Source organism: Hoplias malabaricus, chromosome 4 (genome assembly GCF_029633855.1).
Source record: "Hoplias malabaricus isolate fHopMal1 chromosome 4, fHopMal1.hap1, whole genome shotgun sequence".
Taxonomy (NCBI): Eukaryota; Metazoa; Chordata; class Actinopteri; order Characiformes; family Erythrinidae; genus Hoplias; species Hoplias malabaricus.
In genome coordinates this window covers 6,848,105-6,871,053 of record NC_089803.1, presented here as the reverse complement: position 1 = coordinate 6,871,053, position 22,949 = coordinate 6,848,105, and the positions used below count along the sequence as shown (strand labels likewise).

The 22,949-nt window shown below is 41.4% G+C and overlaps 1 protein-coding gene and 1 long non-coding RNA gene across 3 annotated transcripts; both read right to left on the bottom strand.

Moving 5' to 3' along the window:
• Positions 1 to 571: 571 nt before the first annotated feature.
• LOC136693793 (uncharacterized) lies at positions 572 to 14,970 on the bottom strand. Of its 2 annotated transcripts, XR_010802110.1 has the most exons (5): positions 14,948 to 14,970; positions 10,346 to 10,513; positions 10,137 to 10,185; positions 9,744 to 9,993; positions 572 to 775 (listed from the first exon to the last, which is right to left on the bottom strand). It is a non-coding gene; the product is annotated as an uncharacterized lncRNA (long non-coding RNA). The 2 variants fall into 2 exon arrangements; XR_010802109.1 differs by lacking the exon at positions 572 to 775 and having other exon boundaries at positions 9,494 to 9,993.
• A 725-nt stretch (positions 14,971 to 15,695) lies between these two features.
• LOC136693787 (zinc finger protein 300-like) lies at positions 15,696 to 22,949 on the bottom strand. Its single transcript, XM_066666946.1, has 2 exons — positions 22,844 to 22,949; positions 15,696 to 17,807 (listed from the first exon to the last, which is right to left on the bottom strand). The coding sequence occupies exon 2, from the start codon at positions 17,764 to 17,766 to the stop codon at positions 16,810 to 16,812; it is 957 nt and encodes a 318-aa protein (XP_066523043.1). The 5' UTR covers positions 17,767 to 17,807; positions 22,844 to 22,949; the 3' UTR covers positions 15,696 to 16,809.

Sequence of the window (22,949 nt, the reverse complement as noted above, 5' to 3'; positions counted from 1 at the left end):
ATAAATTATCAGACTTAATTTTAAATCTCACTGACTTTCCAGTTAAACCTGGTTCAGCAGCAAAAAATCTTGGTGTCATAATTGACCCGGATTTATCATTTGATCAACACATAGGCAGTAATCACTAGGACAGCTTTTGTACATCTTCGCAATATTGCTAAGATTAGAAATGTCTTATCCCTTCAGGATGCAGAAACATAAGTACATGCCTTTATTACTTCAAGGCTTGACTACTGTAACGCACTACTGTCAGGATGCACCAGCAACAATTTAAAAAAACTTCAACTAGTTCAAAATGCTGCAGCTAGGGTCCTCACTAAAACTAGAAAATTTGAACATATCAGTCCAGTTCTATCATCACTTCATTGGCTGCCTGTTAAATTCCGCATCGACTACAAAATTTTGTTATTAATATATAAAGCTCTACATGGGCTTGCTCCTGAATATCTTCAAGATACAATTTCCTATTATGAGCCTCCATGTTTACTAAGATCACAGAATACTGGATTTTTAATAGTTCCCAGAATTCAGAAGGCCTCACCTTCTTTGAAAGAGTCGGAGAGGGGGGCGAACTCAGAAGGTTTGGGCTGGAGTTCGAGGTGTCTTGGAGCTGTCACTTCAAAATTAGATGGTTGCCAATCATTCGTGGGCTGCAAGCAGATCATAGGCATGGGTACGGATGTATCTGTTGTAGGATTGCGAAGACCAGCGGCCGATGACTTGGATGGTGTGGTCGGGAATTCCTTGATGGGAGGCTGAGGAAGCTGCACCGATCCTAAAGGAGTGAGCAGAGAAGTAAGCATGATTGAAACCACTTCGAGAAAGGATGTTATGAAGTTGGTGGAAACATCTGAAGGTTAGCCAGCTGGTCCAATATGTAGAGAGGGTGTTGGGTGCTACGGCCTGGAGGATGAGTTCTTGCGAGATGATTGAATGATGGTGGAGCCGGGGTGAAATGGGAAGATGACTTCTGAAAATGGAGGCGTCTGCGTGGGATGAAGGTCCGATTGAGGGGCCAATGCTCTGAATCTCTGAAATTGAAAAAACGTGAGTCAGCTATTGGATCGGAATGGCCAGGGATGTGAGTGGCCCTTAACATGAATTGGTGCATGACTGAATGCCAAACAAGACAGCGGAGAAGGAGCATGAGTGGCAGTGACATTGAACGCCCTTTGTTAATCATGTTTACGACTAATGTGTTATCTGAATGAAGGGTAATGGCGCGACGGTCCCATTCGTGCTCACAAATAATGGCAGCAGCCAAAAAGGGGTACAACTCGTGCAATGCAACTGAGTCACCGGGTGAAAAATTGAGAAGGACGAGAGTTCTGAGGGAGCCACTGAGATGCGAACCAGTGACCATCAGAGTAGCCGCCAAAACCTATACAAGAGCAGCATCCATAGGAGCTGATGCTTATTGCAACTAGCTTGAGTAAGAAAGTCAGAGAGGAATTGGACGATGCGGCCTTATTTTTGTGTGGGAGGGATGCTTGGAACAGTACGGAATCCAGGAAGATGCCGAGGAACTCGAGTGAAGTAGTGGGACCAAGGGTTTTCTCTGTCTAGAGGGGAACACCCAGGTGCCGGAAGGCAGAGTTGAGTTGGGTTATGCAGTGTGCTGGCGGGGAGGAAGGGGTGTCGAGCAACAGGAAGTCATCAAGGAGGTGGATGATGTAGGGCAGGTGATAGACATTCAGCAATATCCAAGAAAGGGCCTCAGCAAAGGAGTCAAAAATCTTGGGGCTGCTCTTACAACTGAAGGTCAGCCGGACTGCAAAATAATATGAGCCTCACCAGTGCACGCTGAAAAGGTGCCAGAGATCAGGGTGAAGTGGGAGGATTTTAAAGGCGGAGACAATGTCTGCTTTGGCGGATGGCGAGATCGAAGATGATGGACAGGTAATCGTCAAGTTCCTGCCGACAGATGGGAAAGGCAGAGCAGAGAATGTCGCAGTAAATGGAGAAAGCCAGTGCAAATTCTGAATTCTGAAACCGTCATTGATGGCTGTGGTTCGGCAGCCTTGAGTGTAAAAGAAAGATGCCCTATGTCGATAGTGCGAGGGGCTACAGGGGCTGAAAAAGGGCGCACTAAGGCTGCAAGGTCAATGTCCGCACCTTGCAGGATCCTTTCTCTGAGACTGGGAGGCACGAGCCTTGGATTGAACTGCCAAGCATTGGGAGGAGGCGGAGCCGAGGGAGCTCAAGCTGAGGAGAGAGACATGTCCTGAGATCGATGCACGGGGGGCTGGGATGGGTCAGCAGCAGCACCTGTAGGCAGAGAGAGCGAGAGAAGGTGATGGGCCTGAGAAGGTGCACCCTGAAATTGTAATGGTTGGGATGACGAAATAGGGTTGGGGTGGGATGTATGGGGAGCAGGGGATGGATGAATAGGGACGAGGTGGTATGAAGGGGGAGGGGGTCGAGATGATGAGAAACAGGAAGGATGGAAGAGGAGGGCAACAGAAGAGGAAGAAAAGAGACAGAAGCAGGTAGAGTAGAAGGAGGGAGAAAGAGAGAATTAGAAACGAAGGTAGCAGGGAGGGGAGGAGAAAGTCGAGAAAACACGGAAACCTGGGAAGGGACGGGCCCAGGTAGGAGAGGCAGGGCTTGGGCCTGGGCCGTAGCTGGAGCTGAAGCCGGGAGGGTAGGGGCAGCGGGGGCTGCCGCCCAGCCCGAGGTGAAAGTAGCAGCAGGCAGGCTTGGACCTGAGGCGAAGATTGAAGGGCCTGATAGCATGACGGCATCTGCAGGATCCGAGGCTGGGATTGCTGAATCGGGTATGGTGGAAGCTCCGGGGGGCGGCCGGCGAGGGCGGCTTCTGCGGCGACAAGGCGGGACTGACCTGTCGTGCTCGAGAGCAGTGGGCTGGACTGTAGTCGGCCTGGAGCAGTGAAAATAGTGTTTTCTTGTTGGCTGAGCGGGAAAACGAGATTGCCGCGATCCCGTAAGGCCTTCTGGAGTCTGACCACTATCCAATCCGTGGCAGCGTGAGCAGTGGGAGGAGAAACGCGGGGCCTGCCGTGAGCGACGGAATTGGTGGGAGGAGTAGTCTGGCGACTGGAGTGAAGAGAGCGTCGAGGAGAGGCTGGAGAGGAGTGGCAGGAATGCCTAGCGCTGGAGTGCGGAGTTCGGAGGCGGCTGGATCGGGAGCCAGAGGTGGTTGAAGGAGGAGTGGCTGGAACCTCGACCACAGAGCGTAGCCTAGGGGTAGGTTGCGAACCGGTAGATGAGGGACCAGGGCTTGCAGAAAATAATTTGTCATCGGAGGTGACGAGTGCAATGTCCATGGTGGCAGAAAACGAGTGGGTGGGAGACAAAACGCAATGTGATGTTGTTCGACATGGGGATGGAGTGAGAGTGAAAGGGTATAAATGCAGCTGTGGAGAGGTAATTGGGGTGTGGTCTAGCTCCCAAAACTACGTCACATGGTGACTTCACTTATGCAATAAACATTTGTAAAATGTGTAGCTCTATAGCAATTATATTGACTTTTTAGTATTGAGTGTGTGACCAGTGGAGGAACGGTAATGAAGTATATGTAATTTGTTACTGATTTAATTAGTTTTTCATGTAGTTGTACTTTTCTGGAGTATTTACATTTTGAATGACTTTTTTACTTTAACTGCACTACATTTCAAAGTGAAACATTAGACGGACACAGCTGGAGCTCTAAAACAAGCAAAACTTGATGATTCTTCACCCTAAAACAAAGAACTAACCAAGACAACCTTGTTATACTATTGACTGTTGTGCGTTTTTAATGCTACAAAATAATCACGTGTTTCAGCTCTTAGAAACATTATGAATTATTAAAATGATTTGTATTGTTTAGTATTCAAGTTTATTACATTGAGCATTATTATATTATTTTAAGTGGCCATACTTCCCTCAACAGTCACTTTTATCACTGACTTTTACAAACCGGATTCCAAAAAAGTTGGGACACTAAACAAATTGTGAATAAAAACGGAATGCAATGATGTGCAGGTGCCAACATCTAATATTTCATTAAGAATAGAACACAAATCACAGATCAAAAGTTTAAACTGAGAGAATGTATCATTTTAAGGGAAAAATATGTTTCATGGCGTCAACAAATCCCCAAAAAAGTTGGGACAAGGCCATTTTTTACCACTGTGTGGCATTCTCCCTTCTTCTTACAACACTCAACACCAGTTTTTCAAGTTTAGAAATAGGATTGCTCTCCCATTCATGTCTAATACAGGCCTCTAACTGTTCAATCATCTTGGGCCTTCTTTGTCGCACCTTCCTCTTTATGATGCAGCAAATGTTCTCTACAGGTGAAAGATCTGGACTGCAGGCTGCCATTTCAGTACCCGGATCCTTCTCCTATGTAGCCATGATGTTGTGATTGCTGCAGAATGTGGTCTGGCATTATCTTGTTGAAAAATGCAGGGTCTTCCCTGAAAGAGATGACGTCTAGATTGGAGCATATGTTGTTCTAGAACCTGAACACAAATCGTGACTCATCTGACCACAAAACAGTCTTCCATTTTGCCACACTCCATTTTAAAAGACCCCTCGCCCAGTGCAAACATCTGAGCTTGTGGAGCTTGCTTAGAAATGGCTTCCTCTTTGCACTGTAGAGTTTCAGCTGGCAACGGTTGATGGCACGGTGGACTGTGTTCACTGAAAATGCTTTCTGGAAGTATTCCTGAGCCCATTCTGTTATTTCCTTCACAGTGGCATTCCTGTTTGAGGTGCAGTGACGTTTAAGGGCCCGGAGATCACGAGCATCCAGTGGAGTTTTACGGCCTTGACCCTTATGCACAGCAATTGTTCCAGATTCTCTGAATCTTTTGATGATGTTATGCACGGTCGATGATGATAACTTAAAAGTCTTTGCTATTTTACACTGGGTAACACCATTCTGGTATCGCTGCACTATCTTTCTGCGCAACAATGGTGGAATTGGTGATGCCTCCTACGCGGCCGTTGGCACGCCAGCTCCTCCATCACGGCGGCTCCCCGGGACGGCCATCTTCGCTCCAGCCCCGAGCTGAGAGCGTCAGCGTGGGCATGGGAAGCCGAGGTCTTCTCCCCCTCTACCGCAGCCAGTCTTTACCTCTACTAACCGGTTTGAGGCGCTCAGCTCCTGGCCCTCACCTGCACCGGAACCGGCACCGAGAGCTAAACAGGACGGTGTTCTTATTATCGGCGACTCTATAGTCAGAGATTTAAGAGTCTCAGGCACTAAGAGTAACGCTACTGTGTCCTGTCTTCCAGGTGCTCGTGTCCTGGATGTTGCCAGGCGACTTCGCTCGGCGCTGCGGCAGCGTGAGGACCTCAGCACCATCGTTCTCCACGTGGGGACGAACGACACTTCCGCCCGCCGCAGCGAGGTCCTGAAGGAGCACTACCGTTCGCTTCTAGATACCGCTTGGAAGAAGACGGACGCCAGGATCGTCGTCTGCGGCCCCCTACCCACCTACAGACGAGGATGTGAGGCATACAGCAGGCTGTTCGCATTCCACTCCTGGCTCCGGGTTTGGTGTGGCACTGTCGGCATGGACTACGTCGACCACTGGGAGTGTTTTCGGGAACGTCCTGCCCTCTACCGCCGGGATGGGCTTCACCCTAGTTATCTAGGTTCTGCAGTTCTCTCTGGGAACATCGAGGATGTTCTTCGCCAGGCTTGACTAATCCCTCCCACCATCACAAACCAGGCAAGTAGATTACACAGCAAACAGGTAAGTGATTTTAAGGATACACTTACAGATAATGGCCATTTGTTTGCCCATAGTAAGGGTGTATGTACAAAGCTTGCTCTAAGAAATATAAAAATTTGTTACAGTATCAAGACTGTCTGTCCCCCGAATCAAACTTAAACCCAGAAAATATCAAACAGCGTGCCCCAATAACCTAATCACTATTAAACCATCAGAAACAGAGGGTAGTAGCATCCCCTCAGAGCTAAAGTTTGGCCTACTCAGTATAAGAGCACTTAACTCTAAAGCAGTCATTATACATGAAATAATAATGGATCAGAAATTTGATGTTTTATGCCTTAGTGAAACTTGGGTCAGAAATGATGAATATTTAGCACTAAATCAAGCCACTCCTACAGGCTATAAATATATACACAGCCCCAGACTGACGGGCAAAGGGGGTGGATTATGTATAATTTACAAAAATAATTTAATTATTAACCAAAAACATGGTTACAACTGTACTTCCTTTGAAATTATGTACATTAACATGATTAACCCCGCCACAAATAAGAACACAATCTCCTTATTAAACATTTATAGACCACCAGGGCCCTATTCAGAATTTATAAAAGAATTTGGTGAACTAGCTGCTAATTTAGCAGTGTCCTGTGATAAGTTAATAATTGTAGGAGACTTTAACATTCATTTTGAGAAAAGTGATGATCCCCTAAAAAAGGCGTTCACATCAATCATAGATTCTGTTGGTTTCACACAAAATGTATCAGGTCCTACTCATTATTGTAATCACACACTAGACTTAGTTTTGACCCTGGGCACGAACATAAAAAACCTAAATACACTCCCTCAGTCTTCCACAGTCTCAGACCACTACCTAATTTCATATGAACTGAGTTTAGATACTAAAAAATTTACATGCCCACATTACTATCTAAAGTGCTCACTAACCCCATCTACAGCCCCTAAATTTACTGAAAACATCACTGATTTATTGACCTCAGTCAGTAGTCCAGCAGACCCACTGGAGCTGGACAGACTAACGGACTACTTAGATAACACACTTCGATCAACTTTAGATAGTGTAGCACCGCTTAAGCGTAAAAAGCTACAACAGAAAAAACTCGCTCCCTGGTATAATGAAGAAACACTCACCCTAAAACAAACCGTAAGGAAATTAGAGCGGAATCGGCGGTCGACTAAACTGGAAGTATTTCACTGTGCCTGGAAAGACAGCCTTATCCAATATAGAAGGGCACTCGTCAATGCACGCTCAGCACATCTGTCCTCACTGATTGAAAATAATAAACACAATCCTAGAGCACTCTTTAATGTAATCTCTAAACTTACAAACAATCGGGCAGCTACTGATCCACAGATCCCAGCCATTCACACCAGCAATGCTTTCATGGACTTTTTTAACAATACGATTGAAAATATTAGGCATTTAGCAGTTATTAAACCCCTGATCAAGAAACCGAATCTTGATCCTAGTGTACTATCCAATTACAGACCTATCTCTAACCTTCCCTTCATATCCAAGATATTAGAAAAAGTTGTGGCCCAACAACTTAGGTCATACTTGCATAAAAATAACATATATGAAAAATTTCAATCTGGTTTTAGGCCATACCATAGCACCGAAACGGCTTTAGTTAAGATAACAAACGACTTTCTTCTTGCCTCTGATCGAGGCTGCGAATCCATGCTAGTTCTACTCTACCTCAGTGCAGCTTTCGATACAATTGATCATACTATTCTGCTAGAAAGATTAAAAAACATGGTTGGAATAACAGGAACAGCCCTATCATGGTTTAAGTCTTACCTCACAGATCGCTATCAGTTTGTAAACGTAAATAATGTTTCTTCTATTTGTACAAAAATGAGATTTGGAGTTCCCCAAGGCTCCATTTTAGGACCTTTACTATTCATATTATACATGCTGCCACTGGGCAGAGTTATTAGCAGGCATGGCATTACCTTCCACAGTTACGCAGATGACACACGGCTATACATATCAGCCAAACCAGATGACAAACCTACACTAAAGAAAATGGAGGACTGTGTTAAAGCTCATCAGCTAAAAATCTGGGTGTTATAATTGATTCAGATCTATCATTTGATCAGCATATAGGTAACATTACAAAAACAGGTTTCCTACATCTTCAGAACCTCGCTAAGTTAAGAAACTCCTTATCCCTCCCAGATGCGGAAAAATTAGTTCACGCTTTTATTTAATCAAGATTAGATTATTGCAATGCACTTTTATCAGGATGCTCCAGCAGAAATTGAGTAAACTCAAGTTAAATCAAAATGCTGCAGCCAGAGTCCTCACTAAAACTAGAAAATTTGATCATATCAGCCCAGTCTTATCTGCCCTTCACTGGCTTCCAGTTAAATTCCGTATTGATTATAAAATTCTTCTACTCACGTATACATCCTTAAACGGTCTCGCCCCTGAATACCTGCGAGACCTCATCACACACTATTAACCACCAAGATTACTCAGATCTCAGGGCGCCGGCCTCTTACTAGTACCCAGAATTCATAAGACTTCAGTGGGGGGGGGGGGGGGAGCCTTCTCCTACAAAGCCCCTCAGCTCTGGAACAATCTTCCAACTAGTGTTCGGGACGCAGACACAGTCACTATGTTTAAGTCTAGGCTCAAAACACACTGGTTCAGTTTAGCCTTTGGCAACTAACCTCTGTCTAGTTTAAGGCTGTGGTTTCAGGAACTCATGGACATGGGGAATCATAGTAAACCTGGATGATGTGCTCACAATTTCTCTTGTTTGGAGCGGAAGGATGTCTTTGCCTGAGCTCCTTCTGGTTTCCCTCCTCCCAGTCTGTTACAGTCAGATCCGTCACTACACTAATGAAAATATTCACATGCTCTTTTTCTCTGCTGCACTCAACTAAACTAACTGCTTCCCTTTACTGTTTTACTGTTTTCTGAGAAAATGGAGGCCCACTGATGGAAGATTGTTTGCTGGATTCTCCTGCGGCCCAGACCAGCTGCTCACCTTATTATGTAGCATAATGACACTTCATTGGTGATCATTTAAAATTCAATCTATAGTTTGATCAGAGGAGGATGGGTCCCCTTTGTGAGTCTTGGTTCCTCCCAAGGTTTCTTCCTCCAGCCTCGAGGGAGTTTTTCCTTGCCACTGTCACCTTCGGCTTGCTTGCATTGGGCTTTGATTTAAATGTTCTGTTCTGAAACTGTGAAGCTGCTTTGTGACAACGTCAGTTGTAAAAGGCGCTATACAGATTTGATTTGATTACCATCTTGGCTTCAGACATACACTGACATTCTGAGAAGCTCTTTTTATAATCATGTTGTCAATTGACCTAATTAGTTTTAATTGGTCTTCCAGCTGTTCGTTATATGCTCTATTTCCTTTTTCCAGCCACTTATTGCTACTTTTCCCAACTTTTTTGGGATTTGTTGACACTGAAATTTTGAATGAACATATTTTTCCTTTAAAATGTTACATTTACTCAGATTAAACTTTTGATCTGTCATCTATGTTCTATTACGAATAAAATATTGACATTTGCCATCTCCACATCATTGCATTCAGTTTTTATTCACAATTTGTTTAGTGTCCCAACTTTTTGGGAATCCTGTTTGTATCTATTGGTAAAATATAGTAACAAACCTTTTAGAGCGTTTTTCTGTGTAGTGTCTTTTGCTTGTTCACAAAAATTTCTTTCATAGCCATGGGTGAAAATTATTTCCATTCAGTGTTTTGTGTTTATGATAAAGTTAACAGATATCAGTTTAAGACTAATGTGATATTCTATTGAAGGGTTGGTGAACCAAGAGTGACACTAGTCTTTTCACATGTACATCTCTTAAGAATGAGTCGTGTTATAAAAATGATAATTAAAAGGTAATTTGAGCCATAATAAATCATGGTAATATAGGAAATTACAGTACGGACCCAGAAAATTGACTGATTTACCATGCTACATAGCATTATGTCAAATGGTTCAAAAACAGTTTAAAAAAAGTGTAAAAAAGTAGATATTGAAAGGTAGAAGCCATCACACCTGGGACTGACTTGAATTATGAAGAAAGTTCAGAGTCTCAGGGTCTGGGGCATGTCTGGAACCTGGGGATGAATTTGAGGCTGTGGCTGGCTCAGTGCTGTTTGAGGCTGCTGTTGGCTCAGGTGCTGGAGAAAGGCAGTTTCAGACTGAGCCGAATGTCGTGGCTGGCTCAAAGGCTGGGGCATAGCTATTTGTGCCTGGCATGTGTGCTAAGGCAGCTTCAGGTGCTGGGGCAACTTGTCTAAGAGTTCTTATGGGGGAGAAAAAAAAAAAAAAAAAAAAAAATATATATATATATATATATATATATATATATATATATATATATATATATATATATATATATATATAAATAAAAGACATTTATATTTATACTCCAGGATGTGCTCCCACCTTGCACCCAGAGATTCAGGGTAGGCTCCAAACTCACCGCAAACCTGAACTGGAAAATTGGAAGTAAATAAAGTCAGTTAAAGTAAAATTCCACTTCAAATAAATGATTTGATGTCAAACCACTCAGAATGACTGCTTACATACAGAACTTATTAAATTAATAGATTTTGGAAATTTTGTGGAATTCCCCTTTAAGGATGACTACTTACAGTCGAGCTTCATAATGAGGGCCGGGGAGCTCTCATCTTCGTATTTTACATCAACTTTGTCTCCTTCCACGTATGTCTTTCGTAAAATGTCCTTAGTATTGATGATGTCCAAAGGACAACCCTCTTCACACCACTCAATAAGAGCTCACATGTCATCACCTAGTGTAACTGCAGATTATAAAATTAACTGCTTACTGTAGATAATACCCAAAACACACTGAAATGAAAAATATGTGAAGTGTATCTTTAGTCAGTGTCATGGAAATTATCAACTAATAAGAAATGAGACTGAAAGTGATCTTAGAGTAACCTCTATTGAGAGCAGCTAAAAGCATGCACTAACCCTCTACTCTGCTCTATCAAAAAGAAAAAGCTCGGCTTTATACCTACACACACACAAAAGCACTTCATCATCATACAAGAAGTTGTTTTGTAACTGAGCTACCTATAAGGGAAGAAAGAGATAACAGTTTTGTGCAGAAACTAAGTTCTAAGAATCAGCTACATCTCATGCTCGTTAGAATGAAAAACGTCCTTGATACCTTGGATTCAGGAGTGTAACTCTTTCAAGTTACAATTCCTTTTCTACAAAAGACTCAGTTAGTGAAACAGTCTGAAGACAGAATAATGCAACATACATTTCATAAAACAGCTCATCTTTATAAAAAAACAAAGACCTTTACTAATCATCAGTGATTTCTACTAATTACTACTAAATACTAGTGATTCAATGAGCACATGTTTGTAAAAGAAACATCCACATTTAAAATTTCCCTTCACATCAGTTAACGTAGCCAGTTAATAGTTATCGTTAACCGGTTAGCTATCGATAATGGTAGGCTACAGCTTCAAGGAAGGCAGTCACCTAACTACGGCGTGTGACGATTTTACTTAATTATTTTAACTATGTCAACAAATAAAGGACTAATAAATATATGTCCAAGGTATGACCTCTAAATAGCAAATTTTACCATTTAAATATAAGGTTTGCCAACATCTCAATGTTCTGAAGAGTACACATTTTAAAAAAGAAACTCACAACAGTATCCAGACGTAGATATTCATAGCTGTTTTTGTTTAGTTTGTTCAAAGAGATGGTATACAAAACATACCTACAGAAGAATACGCCTGTACCAGCAGTTACTAGAAGATGGGGTTGGAAACTTGGTGGTAAGCATCTCTGTTATCATTGTTTGCTAAAACCAATATAATGATCAGCTTGCTAGCTATATAAGAAGCTAACTAGTAGCTATATGCTTCTCACAGATCACAAAAAAAAAGGAAACCTTACAAGTTTTGGTTACGGACAGAGGCTCCTCAAGTAAGTCATATACAAATGATTAAAAAGCCTATGACTTTATATATAAAATGTACAAATACATATGCACATATTAATGTTTAAAAAAATAATACTTAATTATATATACATAGACACACACACACAATATATATATATCCATCCATCCATCCATTATCTGTAACCGCTTATCCAATTTAGGGTCGCGGGGGGTCCAGAGCCTACCTGGAATCATTGGGCGCAAGGCAGGAATACACCCTGGAGGGGACGCCAGTCCTTCACAGGGCAACACAGACACACACACATTCACTCACACCTACGGACACTTTCGAGTCGCCAATCCACCTACAACGTGTGTTTTTGGACTGTGGGAGGAAACCGGAGCACCCGGAGGAAACCCACGCGGACACGGGGAGAACACACCAACTCCTCACAGACAGTCACCCGGAGCGGGAATCGAACCCACAACCTCCAGGCCCCTGGAGCTGTGTGACTGCGACACTACCTGCTGCGCCACCGTGCCGCCCAATATATATATATATGTGTGTGTATTTGGCAAATTTTGATTACTTAAATTAGCTCTGTGTGTTTTAAGTGTTCACAAGACAATGAATTTAAAAGTGAGGGTGAGGATGGCAAAAAAAGTAGCCCTGAAACTACTACTCTTTCTGCTATGGTAATGTAGATACACATACATTCTTGTAATTATGAAAACGCACACTGTACTTGCAAAATGCACTTCCGTGTTTGATCTAATTCCAAACATATTGTATCCACTCTCTTGAAGGTAATGAATGTGGGAACCAATGAAGAGAAAGACAGTTGGAAAAAAAACCTCAGATAAAATGTACCCAAATGCCAAACTAAAATAAGATGAGTCCGTGTTGGCAATTCTGTGCTATGCACTGAGACAAACAACAACAAAATTTGCAATTGGTGATCTATTAGAATTGATAAATCTGCATTGTCCAGAAGGAGGTAATGGTGTGCCATCAAACCTTTATCAGTTTATGAAACCTCTGGGTGACAATTCTTTTTTGGAAACTGTATATATATCTATCCAAATTGTAAATACTTCTTTGGAGATAAAATTCCCACTGTCTGTGCTTCCTGTGACACTGCCCCAGGGGATATTAAAACCCTTATCAAATGTGGATCTGTATTTATCAAATTGTCCATCCAAAAACAAGTTGAAGAAAAATCCAGAGACTCTACATTTGTAGAATCATTAAATTACAAGTGGATAAGGCCCAAAAGCAGTGCAGATGCAATAAGTGACATATTATGGTACAATGTACAGAGCAATAGAGGATCTTAATGACCCAAGATCTATGAACCTTTCATTGTCATGGAATGTAGTTGGTGTCCCCGTTTTCAGATCATCCCCATATCACATATGGCCACTGCAGTTTACAATTAACGAATTGTCCCCAGATAGGAGAGGGAAACGTGCTTCTTGAAGGAATCTGATTTGGAGAAAAGAGGCCTGCAATGAATTCATTTAAGCAGCCTTTTGTTGATGAGTGTTCTCATCTTGAGAAAGAAGGCTTCTCTGTCCAATGCAGTGGAAAAGAGGCACATGCACATGTTTATAATTAGCTCTGTACGTGTGATTCTGTGGCTTGGTGTAATGTACAGAACACTACACAGTTCAATGGAGAGTATGGATGCAGCTGGTGTTATGCAAAAGGGGAAGTTGTTGAGAAGGGTAATGGGTTTACTCTTGTGTATACATTAACACAAGAGACAGAAAAACGAGATCATACCAAGCATTTTGAAGGTGAAGCACAAGCAGTATCATCAGGCATGTATGTAAGAGGTGTTAAAGGACCATCACCACTGATGTTTCTAACATTTTTTAACACAATTGCTTCGTTTGGTTATATGCATGCTACTCTACTAGGGGTAACATGACAACTTGTAACACTGTGGTTTGAGTCTAAATACCACCAAGACTTCTGGTGTTTGGGCAAGAGCTTGGAAAAGTTAATAAAAGCCTGCTGTCCATCGAAACTCCAATCAGTATAACAAGACACCCACGTTCCATTAGCATTCGAAAATACTAGAAAGCCTCAGAGTTCAGGCACTTTCTATTGTTTTTATAGTCTTCCATTTTTAAAAGTTATTTATCGCAACCACATCTCAAACATCTACTCCTTTTAGTTCAAGGCACATACTTGCTGCTGAATGCTGACCTTACACTGGACGATATCAACAATGCAGAGATGCTGCTGTTTACATTTGTTGACTGTTTTAAAAGATTATCTGGAAAGTGCAATGTATAATACAATGCCCATATACTGCTTCATGCTGCACCTTCTGTAAGAAAGTGGGGTCCATTTTGGTGCCAAAGTGCTTTTGTGTTTGAAGGTCACAATGGGACACTGCTGTTGTAGATCAGATAATAAATGTGTTCTTGCAAAACATTGTTGCATTAAGGAAAATGTGTTTTTCCTTGGTTACCCTCTAATTAGATTGCCAACACAAAGAGACCTTCCTTATCCAAAGTATGGGATTAACCTTAAAGCAGAAATGTGCATTTTATGCTCGTACAATTATCAGAGGACACAAAGTACACTCCAAAACAAGCAAAACACTGAGTAGAAGACCGTTGTTACAAAACAGGGGTTGGTAGCATTAATTAGATACTTTGTTGATTTAGAACAAGCTTTTAGAGTTGGCTATGTATTCGTTGATCCTGTAACTTGTGGTAGTGGTCACATCTGGTTTGGTTAAATAGATTGCTGTCTCTCACAATGTACAACTCATTAAGTGCTCAGACATCAAAACAACCTGTGTGTATTTGAAAAACATACCAGACATTGATGGCAATTACTTTTGTATTAAACCCAATCAATGGGAAGTTGATTAGAATATGATCAGTCTATTGGGTTTTATTTGACTTGATGTAAGTTTGTTTGTTTGTATTTCTTTAGTGTCTCTTTCTCTCTCTCTCATGGGAAATAATATTCCCAGACAGAAAAAGAATAACCATAATATTTGCATGATCCAAAACTACTGCTATATGTCATACATTCCAATAATGACATGGTTCCTGTTTTGTATCTTCTCATATTTTATGCTTTGTGTATATGTGACAGAACGGACAATACAAGACTACTAGATAAATATTTCTGTTCCCCTCTTATTCCTCATAGCCCTTTCTGTCCCTGTTTTATCTCCCAGTAGCCCACACCTACATTATTCTTTTTCAATTTTACATCCATATTGCTAGCTTGGTAAACAATCTCATTCTTTCAGTTAAAATATACTACTGAGTTGTAAAACAGATATTTCATACTTACATAGGACTTACTGCACATTCCTGTTCAAAAAAAGACCCAAACTGAGTTTTAGGTGTCCTTAAATAGTGCCTGAGCAAATTCAGACCTGCCTGTTGGAGGCAGGTTGGGTTGGTCCATTTGAGTGAGGGGGGGGGGTTGTATGATTGGAAATATTTTTCTTTTATTTTCATTTTAGATTTAACCTTGTTCATGATGTGTGTTTGTAGTTTGATTAGTATCAAGTAGTCACTTTTTGAACAAGGGTTTTGCAGAGTACAATTGCATGTTTGTTTGTTTGTTTTTTCTTTGATTGTAGCTGTCTCCCCCTGTAGAAGAGGAGGAGTGGTACATGCTGAATTAGTTAAGCCACTAGGAGTCTATATAAGGACTCATTTTGAGGACAGAAGGGGGGGAGTGAAGGTTGGAGAGTTGGCTGAATAGATGTGCCAGGAAAGTATTTTTATATTGGAAGAGAAAAGATTGTTCTCCCCTGTATGTAATTGGTAACTAGTTTATTTATTTTTTCTTTTTCACGTTTCACTAAATAAAGCACCCTTGCACTGAAGGCGCTATTGTGGTTTGCCATCATTTAATTAATTTATAGTTATTTATTTTCTTAACCCATAACCTTGTCGAGACACACTACCCTCACCAGTGAGCAATAAAATAAATAACCAAGGACTGGTTTTATCACACAACTGGTTTATTAAATGTAATATCAAATAATTAATGTGGATTATACACTCATATAATGAAATGGATTGCAGTTACATGAGTGAATTTCTCTATGATAATTACCCTAAATTCTAAAAAGCCTATAGTTTATCCCAGGAAAGCATTCAGCACCAATCTCCTGAGCTATGAAAGAATTTAACCAATGACCTTGCGCATCCCTGGAGACGAGTGGAGATGGCTTTCAGGACTTCACAGGCGAACTGGGCTTTCTTCTTGCAGACACTGGCCTTCTCCTTCGTCACAGATCCTGTGGCTCTTATCACAACTTTGAGGGTCTTGATGTTACTTTCATGTTCGGGGCATTGAGCTTTGCTGGATTTAAACTATAGCTTTCTAATATTACTACTAGAAATAAAGATAAATCTTCTGTTGGAATTTCTGGACACTCTTAGCTGAGCTTCCTGACTGGAAGCAGATTAACCCTTTTGTGAATCTAAACTCCTCCTTCATTTCATTCCTCTTCTTTCCTTCTCTGTTCTGGGTTTGTTCTGCCTGGGCTAAAATGTTGAAGAGCTGGAGAGTGAGAGCCAAGCCTAAGAGAGTATGAATTTCCAAAGCACTGGTTTTTAAACTAGGTTTTAGGAATCCCACCCTGAAGGCCTGATTGGTCCTAAGGGATTGAGGATTGGAGCATTTCTTGCCTCTGATTGGAGGTTCTTTTAGACTAGAATATCCCTTAGTAGTGACATCACATACAATTTATGACACTTCACAAGACACAGACTTAAGGAAGGTTCCTGTTGACGGAGTATCCAAGATTTCTGAATTATGCTTTTGCAATATACAAGATTAGATGATAAGACAATGTAATATCATTCAGACAAAACCATGTTTTATATCATTCTTAACCAAATAACACAGAGTATGTGACGACATTGGTTCCTACATAAGTTCATACAAAAATGCAATTGTAAAGCTGTTTTAAACCAATGGGAATTAAGGTTTGAGAAGATCTTGATTAAGTAGTTTTAACAGAGAGGCTAAGTTGAACCTTGCCGTGTCGCTGCCATCACAAAACAATTCCTCTGTCTCAGACCTTGAGACAAACTTCAGGGTCTTCTGGAAAACATAGGAAGCTCAATATCCATAAACAATACAATCTAATACAGTAATTAAATCAATCTTTGAAGATATTCCCTCACTCAGTGCTACCGCTTCTGTTCTGGATGAATGCAGTGATGTTTCTGGACAGACCTCTGACAAGTAAAACTCTTCCCACACTCTGAACAGTGATACGGTTTCTCTCCTGTGTGAATGCGCTGGTGTTTTTGGAGATTAACCTGTTGAGTAAAACTCTTCCCACACTCTGAACAGTGATACGGTTTCTCTCCTGTGTGAATGCGCTGGTGTATTTTGAGAATACCCTGTTGAGTAAAACACTTCCCACAGTTTGAACAGTGATACGGTTTCTCTCCTGTGTGAATGCGCTGGTGTATTTGGAGACTACTCTGGCGAGTAAAACTCTTCCCACACACTAAACAGTGATACGGTTTCTCTCCTGTGTGGATACGCTGGTGTATTTGGAAAGCACCATGTCGAGTAAAACTCTTCCCACACTCTGAACAGTGATACGGTTTCTCTCCTGTGTGAATGCGCTGGTGTATTTGGAGACTACTCTGGCGAGTAAAACCCTTCCCACACTCTAAACAGTGATACGGTTTCTCTCCTGTGTGAATGCGCTGGTGTATTTGGAAAGCACCATGTCGAGTAAAACGCTTCCCACACTCTGGACAGTGATACGGTTTCTCTCCTGTGTGAATGCGCTGGTGTGTTTGGAGATGACCCTGTTGAGTAAAACTCATCCCACACTCTGAACAGTGACACGGTTTCTCTCCTGTGTGAATGCGCTGGTGTACTTGGAGTTTATCCTGTCGAGTAAAACTCTTCCCACACTCTGGACAATCATAAGCTTTCTTTTTGTGTTTCCTTGTCTGAGATTTCCTGTCAGATGTTTGAGTGTGGGGAGTATCCAAGGATGTTTCCTGAAAACTGGAGCTTCTGTCTTCCATATCCTCACATGTAATCCCTCCTGATCTCAACTTCATGTTATATTCCTCTTGGAAAAGTTCCTTGAGGAATGTGTGGAAAATCTGTGGAACTGTCATGGACAACAGGACCCGTAGAAAATATCCAAAGACATGTTCTTCTGTCCAGGAAGACAAAAAAAAGAGATAAATTAGTTAAATTCACTCTCTACTGGTGACCATTATTCTCCCAGGTTGGTATTCAGTTCCACCTTAAATAATGTAACAAACAGCAAAAATAAGTCAGTGTTACCATCTCATGGTGCAGGAACAGAACATGCCTGTCTGTTTTCATATTTTTGAAAGTCTGTGGGTTATGAAGCTGACTTTCCATCATAAAATAAAAGACGTGTGTCACAGAATCACCTTCACACACACGAATAAGAGACTATGATTAGGGATTAAAGCTAGTCCTGGAATATATCCTGTTTCAATGGGAACAAATGACTGTGGGAGTTGTTTCCATCGCTGCAATTCGACAAGTGCCTGGCTGCCTTGCTGCTTTTTGCACTAGGACTGTGGACCAATGAGCCTGCTGCCACCGCCTGTGCTTGGTGTCTTGCTATGGCTTTTGCTGCTGTCACTGACGTGGGCCGAGGGAGTTTCTACTAACATGGGCACCGGCAGCTGTTGGTTCAGCTGAGAAGCTTGTTCCCATGCTTGTTTTCTGGGGCTACTCCTGGTGATGGCTGGGGGAAGCACGTACTCAATGTCCACCAACTGTGACCGGCAGGCTATGCTGTTGGTCCATTCTGCTACCAGCCACTAAAACTGCTATAGCCTACAATGACTGTCAATCTTGGGAACCCAATTTAACCCTGTGGCTCAGTGCTTTCTAGCCTCTATGTATCCTTTTGTTTTGTCTTACTTTTTGTGTGAGTTGTATTGTATTTTTTTGTTCTGTCCTGTGTCTGTTTGTCCTTTGATATTTTTCTCACTGTGTCTTAATACTGTTAGCTCTCTGGATCATTGAAAAGTGCTTTATAAATAAAATATATTATTATTATTTCAACACATTTCTGTCTGAACATCCAGTAAAACACTGTAATGCTGAGCAGAGCTCAGCTAAGTTCAGCATGAACTGTTTTAGAGCTTTAGTTATGGACACAAAGCGATGAGGGGAAGTGTCCCATTTCTACTCTGTCCCCTTCATCACTTAAACACTGCACTCTTTTTGTTTCACTGTCATTAAAGTGCTCACTTGAAAGAAGTAGTTCAGGAAAGAAGTAGGTTTCAGGAAAGCATTTGGGATGATGTGAGACTGCTCTGTGATTGGTGGCCTTGAGAAGAGGGTGCTGTGATTAATGCTAAGATCGATCTGTCAGTGGAAGTTTACTTTTTCCTGAGAAGCACACTGGGTGATCTGAATATTTCACCACCTAAAATTTTAAAGTTTATCAAATGACATAAAAATAATTCAGATGTAATATATTCAGTCAAATATAATTCAAATTTTAAAAGTTCATATATTCAAAATTCAGTAAAACAATTACAATGTTTAAAATTCAGATACAAATTGTCATTGATTAAGCTCCATATTTCTCTCGTTTGTTGCTGGTAAGGTCATGGCCATTAGGTCCAGTATTAAGCCTGTGATGTACATTTCAAATGTTAGTATGAATAAATTTTTCTTATTATATAGGTTGTTTTTTTATTTAAATAATTTAACAGTATGGCTCTTATTTACAGGGTGGGCCATTTATATGGATACACCTTAATAAAATGGGAATGGTTGGTGATATTAACTTCCTGTTTGTGGTACATTAGTATATTTTCAAGATGGGTGGTGACCATGGTGGCCATTTTGAAGTTGGCCATTTTGGATGCAACTTTTGTTTTTTCAATGGGAAGAGGGTCATGTGACACCATCAAACGTATTGGGAATTTCACAAGAAAAACAACTTTATTCAAGAAAAACAATGTAACTTTATTCTTTCATGAGTTATTTACAAGTTTCTCTTTGTTTACAGCCATTGACATGTCGCAGAGGTTAACATGTGAGGAGCAGATAGAAATTGTGTTGATGTCTGGTGAACGCAGTAACTAGGTCATTACAACAGATTGCAATGCAAGACACCCTACGAAACCACACATTTCCCATGCTACAGTTAGCAAACTGCTTGCCAAGTTTCGTAAAACTGGTTCAGTGTTGGATTTGGCAAAATGTGGACGCATGAAAACTGTCACTATTGAAGAAACATCAGTGTCTGTCCTAGCTTCATGCAGCAAGAGCCCACAGCGTAGCACTTGCCGCATGTCACTGGAAAGTGGCATCAGTCAAACATCTCTTTGGTGGATATTAGCTACTCACAAATGGCACCCTTACAAACTCCAGCTGCTGCAGCATCTCAACGAGGATGACCCAGACCAGCGCATTGAATTTGCAGAATGGGCAAAACAAAAATTGGAACAGAACCCCAGTTTACACAGATTTTGTTCAGTGATGAAGCAAACGTTTATGTGAATGGTGAAGTTAACAAACAAAAACACCGCTATTGGTCTGACACTAACCCACATTGGATAGATCCCTCCAAGACTGTTGGAACAAAAAAATTATGGTATGGTGTGGTATATGGGGTACAAATATAGTGGGGCCACTCTTCATCAGTGGAAACCTCAAGGCCACTGGATCTGTGAAATTACTACATGATGATGTGTTTTCCTCTTTATGCACTGAAGCTGGCACGTTCCCTGAGTTTTTCCAGCAAGATGGTGCACCACCACTTTATGGGTGTCAGGTCCGAGCATTCCTAGATGAATAGTTTCTTGGAAAGTGAATTGGTCATCGTGGGCCCCCAAGGTCTCCCGATCTGACCCCCTTAGACTTTAATCTTGGGGTCATCTGAAGACAATTGTCTATGCTGTGAAGATACGAGATGTGCAGCACCTGAAACTACGGATACTGGAAGCCTGTGCTAGCATTTGGTGTTGGTATTAGTGTGTGAAGAGTGGGAGAAGAGGGTTGCATTGACAATCCAACACAATGAGCAGCACTTTGAACACATTTTATAAGTGGTCAGAAACACCATAGTTTTTCTTGTGAAATTCCCAATAAGTTTGATGTGTAACATGACCCTCTTCCCACTGAAAAAATAAAAGTTGGATCCAAAATGGCCACCATGGTCACCAACCATCTTGAAAAGTTCTCCCCTTCCCATATACTAATGTGCCACAAACAGGAAACTAATATCACAAACAATTCCCATTTTATTAAGGTGTATCCATATAAATGGCCTACCCTATACATTATCTCTTGCTCTGAGATTGAGAGATTGAGAGAGAGAGAGAGATGCTTTCTGTCCTCTCAAGAAACAAACTTTCCTTTCTAAGGGACACAGACAAAGACCACATTGTTTTTTCAGACGTTCCAATGTGCTGTACACACTGCATGTATGGACAATACAATACAATTCAGAACAAAGACACAAACACAGACACAGACAATGGAAAGGTAATCAAAGAAATAAAAGAGCCAATGACAGGTTTGTCAACACATAGTGAAAAACACTCCTCTTAGGTTTCCATGAACTCTCTCTCCCAATTAAAATTGCTCTCTGCACATACCATCTCTCTCCATATCTCAACCGCACCTCTCACATTTTCACTTTTTCAGTGTCATGTTTGAAATTGTATTTTGCTGAGCACTGTTTATTGTGCTTTGTTTGGATGTTTCTGCTGTTTAATGTTGTCATCGTTACATTTACATCTTAAAAACAAATGGGATGCATTTCCCCCTTCTTTTGGACTGTATAACCTGCATTTTTTTAAACTGATGTCATCACCAACACATTAGGTCATTACCAGAACACCACTGTGACAGAGGCGATTGCTCTAAGACTGCAAGGGAAGCTCAGCTTCCCCTAAAATGTCAAAAAATAAGTGATCAAATATAGTCTGTTGTGTGTACATGTCATTGAATAAATATGCACTACAACACACTCAACTTTTGTTCAGAATCAGCTTCTTATCACTGGTAAAGACACGGCTTTCCTCTCAATCATTCCCGCAGCTTCACAGTGCTTTAAACAGTGAGGACGCTGAGCGTCCACAGAGTTCAACAGCGAAGCAGCGAAGTGCAGCGAAACGAGACGAGTCATTGGATAAATGCTGGGCTTTGTCCCGCCCATCGGACGCTCAGCGTCTCTGAGGGTCTATGGGGCAGTGGGCGGGCCTCGGCTGGCCCGGACGCTCGGCTTCTGCATGATGATTGGATGATCTGTCTGAGGCTGAATCCCTTTTTGATTGACAGCGAAATGAGCGAATCAGCGATCCTTTGGTGTAAAGATCCGTGGGAGCATTATATTTTCATTCTGTTCTGAGTTGAAGCAGATTTTCTTAAACCTCTTAGCAGCATTTTCTTTGTTAAAACCAACTAGTGACAAATCAAGCTTCTATTTCAGGTGGGTTTTTTGTGGCTGCTTGTGTTTGGAGACTGACTTCTATCACTCTTTCTGACTTCTATCACAGTTTCTGTCCAGCGGGTGCTGCTGAGCCCCTCCACCGTCACAAAGCACTCACAGGCGGACACACTTCACATGGGCCAAGGCCGTTTAAGCAGCCTAGCTCTGCTGGCCATTGAGAGGACACTAGTCAAGTCCCTGGAAAAGACGCCTTGTTGGTACGACAGGGTCACAGAGCATTTTCTTGAAAAGGAACGGAGGGTAGAATTTACGTATAAATAAACCAACACATTTTATGATGTAGGCCGCAAATTAGCTTCCCCTTCTTGAAAGACCAGCATCCGCCACTGATCTGTGATTGCCGTCATGACACTTAATTTATAGAAAAAGTAGTTTTATCTACAATTGTGTTTTTTACATGAAGAACCTAAAGAAAAATTAATTCAACCATCAAAATAAAATAAATGACATATATTATTAAACATTCATACATGAAAATAGTGTGCATAGTTATTTACTTTAAAGCATGAACACGTTGTGACATAAGTAAAACTAATTTATTACTAGTTTCACTTTTTACTAAAGATAAGGTGATAAAAAGAGGCCCCAATCGAAGAATCACCAATAACCTGTGTGTAAATGTCTGATGTTTATCTTCAGTAAAACACGGTACAAACGGGGTGTAACTACCTCAAACGCGTTTATCTTCAGTAAAACACGGTATAAACGGGGTGTAAATGTCTTAAATACATATTTACCTTCAGTAAAAACGGGTCTTCATTCCTCTCAGACACAGTTCTTCTGCTTCTCTCTCTCACACACTCCGCTCCACAACACCCGCCACCTCACACACGATTGGCTGTA